This window comes from Lygodium microphyllum, chromosome 24 (genome assembly GCF_053477565.2).
Source record: "Lygodium microphyllum isolate KBCC chromosome 24, Lygodium_microphyllum_v1.1.10, whole genome shotgun sequence".
In the NCBI taxonomy this organism is placed as follows: Eukaryota; Viridiplantae; Streptophyta; class Polypodiopsida; order Schizaeales; family Lygodiaceae; genus Lygodium; species Lygodium microphyllum.
In genome coordinates, this window is record NC_141158.1 from 98,854,707 (window position 1) to 98,862,230 (window position 7,524).

The 7,524-nt window shown below is 38.9% G+C and overlaps 1 protein-coding gene across 1 annotated transcript; it reads left to right on the top strand.

Moving 5' to 3' along the window:
* The first annotated feature begins 1,009 nt into the window (after positions 1–1,009).
* LOC148015427 (plasmodesmata-located protein 6-like) lies at positions 1,010–2,466 on the top strand. The gene has a single exon (XM_087665293.1). It carries the CDS (start codon positions 1,179–1,181, stop codon positions 1,977–1,979), a length of 801 nt encoding a protein of 266 aa, XP_087521419.1. The 5' UTR covers positions 1,010–1,178; the 3' UTR covers positions 1,980–2,466.
* Positions 2,467–7,524: the final 5,058 nt, after the last annotated feature.

Genomic DNA, 7,524 nt, shown 5'->3' on the forward strand with positions numbered 1-7,524 from the left:
AATTTCATATATTTAGTCACTTTGCATTAGTTCCATGTAGAGTTTGCATTCCAACCAATCATGTGGTCTTGATGTTACCTAACAAAGTATTGCTTATTCATTTTTGAACATGTATGTGTGTGTGTTTTTTTTATAGAAATAATGTGAAGACAAGTGCTCTTAAGAGCCTATATGTAGTCCAACATAATATGCTAAATCTATTCTATATATTATTTAAAAGTTTGGTTTGAGAATCTCAAACCAGTGGGAAAATCCCCAATCATATGTGGCATAAAAGGGGAGGTTTGGTATGCAAAAAGATCGATCTCTCTCTCTCTCTCATATTAGTGTGAAGCACTAATATTAGGCCTCGGTGCTTTGAACCTTAGTGTGACCAAGAAAATAATAGTGTGAAGCATTGAGAGAACATCGACGTGATGCACTGAGAGAATCCAGGTGTGCAGTGCCTAGTTCCAATTATAGGAAAATATTACATATACATGTTGTGCTCCTTGACCAAGGCTTGATGACTTTTGTGATGAAAAGAAAGTTGTATTTTATACATTTGTGATTAGGAAGAGGATTGACTTCTTCATTGCAACTTTTAGACATTAGCGATTGCAAGATCTTGAGAGAAGACTTTTGGGAAAGGAAAATAGGTTTCTATCCCTACATAAAGGCTATACATTTTTTGAGTTTCTATTTTCTATGGTTGAAAAGAAGATTCATTCTCTCTCTCTCTCTCTCTCTCTGTCTCTCTCTCTCTCCATTCGTAGCAGAGAACTTTAGAAGGGTAATTTACCGAGTCAATTTAAGGAGTGCTACTTGCTTATTGTACCAAGTTTGAACAATTCGCCAACATTAAATGTTTGAATGGAGGAAGACGCGTGATAGTTACTTTTGAAGAAAAAAGGAGAGGGATATTATCAAATGCGTGTAGAAAGAAATTATGAATGGGCGAAAAGAGTACCAAACTTGTGTGATTGGTTGCTTTAAAGCGTAAAAGGTATTTGCCCTTGCCGTTCAACCACAAATGTGACCAGCCATGGTAGACCTTTAGACTTTCAGAAATCCATGGCGTAATGTTTGCGCAGCCGTCTGTCTCAAAGGCGGTTGAATGGAGTGCAGGCTAGCCATTATGAGCTCCAACTGAAGGTTTCAACCTTGATTTCTGTAGTTAGCGCAGGTTTGGGGAGGGAATGGAATGGCCGATTGGGCTGCAGAAAACACATGTTCTCCAGCTGGTCATGGTGATCAGCCCCTTTCTGATCCTGCATCAGCTGCAGCCTCAGCCAACGGCGACAGCTCAGGTTTACCTGAACTGCCTCCGCAATACGACTTCCGCAACAGCGCTCAATAGCAGCGCATTCAAGACAAACCTGGACGCGGCGCTGGAGAGGCTGAGGGCGTTGGCCAGGACAAGGCGGTACAGCACAGCGTCTGCAGGGGACGACGTTAACGGCGGCGGGGCGGCGTTCGCTTTGTTCCAGTGCCGGGGGGACCAAACCATCGATGGCGATAATCAGGGGGAGTCATCATCATCATCATGCCAGGAATGCGTGAGGGAGGCCACGGCGTCGCTGCAGGCCGGATGCCCGTCGTCGGTCGGGGCGCGCATCCAGCTCGACCCCTGCTTCGTGCGCTACGACAACACCTCTGACTTTTACACGGCGTCGCCGCCGGACTTCAGCTGGGTGATCGGCTTCTGCTACGCCAAGACCAGCGATCCCGTGGCCCTGCAGGCCATCCAGACGCTGATGGAGGACGTGATCGGCAGGGCCCCCGCCGAGGGCGGCTACGCCTCCGCCAACGCCAGCGGGGAGTGGGCCCTGGCGCAGTGCCTCGGCTACCTCAACCAGACCCAGTGCGCCTCCTGCCTCACCCAGCAGTCGTACCGCGTCATCTGTGACTCCACCCTCGGCGAGCAGGCTCACTACGCTAGCTGCTACTTCCGTTACGAGCCTTACGCATTCTTCACCCCCACCCCCAGTGCTTCTTAATGTTAAAACTAAATAGTCGGCTTTGGACACAGATACATATAGCGATTTCCTTCGGCCCAAGGTCATGGTCTTCTCTTTGAAAATCACGACTAGGGGCTTTCATCTCCACAATAAGCTCTATCTTTTGTGAATACTGGAGGATTGGAGGAAACATCATAGACGTTGTCATGATTCTCGAGAACCCAGAAAAAATGTTTTTTTTGTGATGTGGTCATATGGCGTCAAGTTTTAAAAAAAGCATCTTACATTGATGCTTTAGGCATAAGGCCCAAAAGCTAAGTTCGAGTAGCTTCTTATGCATAACTTTAAAAACATGCCGATAGGATTTGATCTTTTTGAGCAAAGCTAAGGTATCACTTTTTAGCGTATGAACTAGTTTTATAGGTTCATGCAATCTTTTATTCTCAAAGATTGTAGCATTTCTATGACTCAAAAGGAACTTGATCACTCATACCTCTCAGTATGGTGGATGAGTCTGATGGTTTCCTCATCAAAGGTTCCAAGGTCATCAAGCAATGTGACATTTGCATTCAAGGAGCTATTAAACTTGGCTTTCTCAAGCAATCTTCTAACCTACTTCCATGTTGGCTAGACTTTAGGGCACTCCCAAAAAATATGATATACACACTCCTTTTTCTTGCCATAGACAGGACATAAAGGAGACATCAAAATTCTACCGCTAGCTTATCACATGTGGGTAGTTTGCGGGTAGCACTCTTCAAAGCATAAAATTAAGTTAGGGAGCTTCCACACTTCTGAGTGAGAGCTCTAGAGAGGGGGGGAGGGGGGATCATTCATAAATATATGTATATATAACGTTGTCGCAGTAGCGCGTAGGGTTGAAGGTCACCACAAGGGTTTGGCAAGAAAATTGGACAAGATAGATGGAGATGTGTCTTCAAGAGATAAGTAGATTTCATTGAATGTTTGAAGTTTCAAGAGGTACTAATTCACGGTCAATCACAGGGGTTTGAGAGAGAAGAATGTATAGGGGTTCAAGAGCTTAGACTCCGGAGATGGTAGAGACAAGAGAAGGGTTGAAGGTTTCAAGCCAAGTTCTTGAAGATGTTGATAGAGCTTCTAACTGCATGTTCTTAGCAAAGATCACAAGAGTATTATCTCATAAGTTCTTACTCAAATCAAGCTTGTTTTCTTGACTGTAAGAGCAATCACAAATTATAAAATCAAGTACAATATGCTGTAATGTATCATAAACAACTCTGCATCCCAACATTTATACATGATACCATAGCATGAATCAACTTTGCATGATTACATTCAATGTAGATTGTTAGGGACAAAAGCTTATGAGTCAATTACAAGGATTCTAGGGCAAAGATACTTGCTTCAAGAGAGCTTCAAATTGAGTTCCTGATAAGGATAGGTTACCATAGCCAAGAAATAAGAGAAAAAGCTTCTCTTAATTCAACTCAAAGCATCTATGAATGATCTACAAACATTACCCTGCCATAGGGGCACATAATACTTGCATATTTTGACAAGATGTCTTCTGTAGAGTAAGAAATGAATTAAACGAACAATGCTATAGCTAATTCTCTGAATATGACTAAAGATATCAGCCCAAATCAGCCCAAATATCTTTCGGAATTCACCTTTGATGATAGTATAAACTTTCCTTAACACGCTGTCGGAGTGTTTGGTGTCAAAAGTCCACCATGGGGGTAAGAGCAATGTGAGATTAGAAAAGGATGTGATTGAAGGTACATTACAATGAAGGGATTAATCCCCTATATTTACAATAGATATTGGGAGATCTCCCATATCTTCAACATATTACCATATAGAAGTCTAAATAATAGAGAAATCTTAAAATTTTGAGCCAACTACTTGCAATCCTGGAGATATTCATCAATGCTTTCACTATGACATGAGGAAATTGCCGATTACAACACTAAGATATGAATTGACTACTTGGCCCTTTCTAGATTATTGGAGCACATTTGCAACAAGCACTTGAGAAATTCGATGGTTACATCGAGTCCTCCAAGTCTTACCTCAAGTTGAATCAAAGTTAGAAGAAGACTACATACTATTTTCATATGCATAATGAATCTTATTGCTCAAGAATATTCAAAGTAAAAGTGCCAATACAAATTTATTTATTTGGCTTTTATGTCTTTTATTTGAAAAAATTGGGGCCTACACAATCAACTCAAAGATTCCATGGGGAAGAAGATACACAATGTGGATGTAATGACATGGCTATGGTTAACTACCTCTCAAATTTGGTTTAGGGCTAAGACATGATGTAAAGACCTAGAGAACTAATCCAAGCACGTTACACTTGTTTTGAAGAGTGGAAACAATCATGGATTTGTTTTGTAATTATAGTTAATTCATATATTGGTTACAAAATCTTAGTTATTTCATATCTTAGTGATAGGCTTGAAGGATACAACCACACATTCAAGTGTAGCCTTGGGGATCCATTCTCCTTATACACACATTCTTGTTCCATCAAAATTTATGAAACCCTAAACCCACCATCAAGTGTCTTTGATGGAGTTGATACACCATTCCCTTATAATGAATGGAGCCTCATGACAAAAAAAGAATGCACATATGGGGTGAAGCTACACTTGAACATGTGCATTACTTTTCAAGCTTATCACTACAACACGAATACACTTGAACAACAAGCATTATTTGTCAAGCCTATCAATATAGCATGCATTGTTGATTATGAGCCTAAGATATCAATTGAGCACCTAATACATTCCAAAGTTATGATTGATTCAGTCTCAAGAATAAGCAATAGAGTAAATTAGTAACCCAAGTCCTCTTTGTCATCCCTTCAAATGATTAATCAAAGTCAAAAGTGGGATAAAGAGCATCGCTAGTCCCCAAGTGGTTTTTATTTCTTGTTGATTATAAGTGGTAAATGTGTGGGAGTTCATTTAATTCTTGGGCTTTAAGTCTCATTTGAGTAAATTGGGGCCTACTCACCTTAAAGAATTCAAGGGAAATACAATTCATGATGGGGTGCATTTGTGGCTATTGTCTAATACCTTTGATTTTGTTTGTGATTTGAAGACAAATCTATGAGACTTGGAGGGATGATCCCTCTCAAGTGTTGACAACTTAACTTCCATAGCTTTTTCATATAATTGTAGTTAATCCATATATTGGTGTATGTAGTTGCAACAACTGATTCAAATCCTAGTGATAGGCTTGGAAGATTCCAACATGCATTGAAGTGTAGTCTTGGAAGTCCATTCATGCCTTTTACATGTTCTTGTTGTTGTCTAAGAGGTCAACCATTGACCACACTAGAATATCATTTTCCCACATAAACTTCTAATCTTGATTTTTTGGACTTTCTAGCAAAGCCAAAGCCAAAAAGGATGAGGCTTTGACTTCATTGGAGAGTCTTCCAAATCAAGATTGAAAGCTAACATGGTGAATGGGCTTTTTGATGCTACGTCAAGTCAACCTATGCATTCAATTTTTTTGGGCTAAGACAAGTTAATGGGTAAACCTTGAAACCTTCAATGCCATGACCCCCTACTATCACTTTCCATACATAAAGCTCATATAATGACTACAACTAATAATTTAAAGAATAAAAAAATCAAACTTGTTTTGCAATGGAGATTCCTAAACCTCAATCCATGGTTGTAAAAACATAGGACATGCAAAGAGGAGGAGGCAACCTGAAAACAATAAACAACAAAACCTTGTACAACAAAAGTGAAGGAGTAAGGTGCCATACTTTGAAACCTTGAAACATTGAAAGCCTAGAGGTAGATGAAGAGTGTTTTGAAACACCTTTTGTGAGAATCAAAAGGCTTCCCATATATAGCTCATGGAAATGTCATATCTTTTGGTGTCTCTAAGATTTTCATCACCAAATATTTTGATGGGCACATAAATATCAATATTTCCCTTGGGTTTGAAAACGAAAAGGCAAAATAATATTTCAGTTTAGAAACTAGTGCGTCCTCCTCCTGTTGAGAGGAACATCTACTTGTCTTTGTTGGGGCTTGATGGAAATATGGTAGATTTTGATATCTATAATGAGGAGGATGTTTTACATGGAATGTTAGGGGCCTTTGCTCACAAAGCTAAGATAATGACATGGTTAAACAAGACAAGAGTGGAATTAGTAAAGCTTCAAGAGGTTAACTTGGGTGAAGGTAAATGGGAAGGAGCAGAGAAACCTAGGTTGTGATGTATTTTCTAGTTCTTGTTATAGAGACAAGCTGGTATGTGATTGCTTGTCAACAAGCAATAGTTCAAGCCAAAGATTTTGTGCTAGTTAGAGGGTTTTGAGAGCAAGATTATGATGAGGTTGCATATGGGTGATAAGTCCTTCCTTGTGCTTTTGGTATATGAACTTTCTATTGTATCTAGGAAATGGAATGCATTCAAGGAAGATTTCCTAAAATAAGATGTTGTTTTGGTGATGGGGGATTAGAATACAAGACTAGGAGAAAGTGTTACATCACATGGTTCATGATCAATTATTTATGAGGAAAGATGGAGTTGGTAAGCTTGTTACCTCAAGATCATTTAATTAATAGATTCTCACTTAGCATAAGAGCCATGATAATAGTTTGTGGAGGGATGCTAGATTAAATGAGCTCTATGCCATTCATGGTTGGTAGTGGCTTACTCCAATATATAATGTTATATGCTTTTTACATCATGTTGCACCCTCAAATGATGTGATTTTGGTACTCTCTTTCAATTTGATTAGGATGATGAAATGTATTGGAGGAATTCTTGCTTTTCAATTGGTTTAAAGGAGAAGGATTACTTTTAAGCTACTCAAGAAGCATGGTTTATTAATGGTATTGAAAGAAAAGTAGATTAGTGCTATTAATGTTGTTATTTTTGAATTAAAATGGTATGGAAAGAGAAAGACACCTAGCAATACAGTTGTGAGTGAAGGGAAAAAATTCTTGATGTGCTTGCATGCATGAGCTTTGTACCTTTTTGATTGTGTTCTCTTATAAAGCTATATTCAAAGTTAGAATCTCTTAAAATTGAAGGTATCAAAGTACAATTGAAGGTATTAGAAGCATTTAACATTGAAGGCATCATAGAACTTAGAAGGAGATGCACCTACCAAAATATTTCAATGCACTCAATTGTAAACATAAGAGAGAATAGTTGCAACATTAAAGGATGTAGATGGTTACATGTGCTAAGGATAAAAAGGTAGTTGAAAGCTTTGAGTCTTAGTTGAAATTGTACATATTGAGCTAGATTGTGATGGATTGTATGTGAACAGACACACCTTTAGTACTTAATCAACCTGTTTCTCTAGAATAGATAGAATATGTTGTTTTCAATATTTAGAGAAGCAAGCAAAATATCTTGGTCCTAATGGGCTATTAATGGAGTTCTCATAACCTCAAGATGTTTGTGAACATTATCTATGCAAACTTTGGAATGAATGCATGAATATGGGAAATATTTCTTGTAAATGAAGGTCTCCTCAAGCTCATGCCTAAGACTTTGGAGAGAAGGGTAAATTGTTGGAGACCTTTGGTCATGGTTAATTTTTTGTACAAATTAA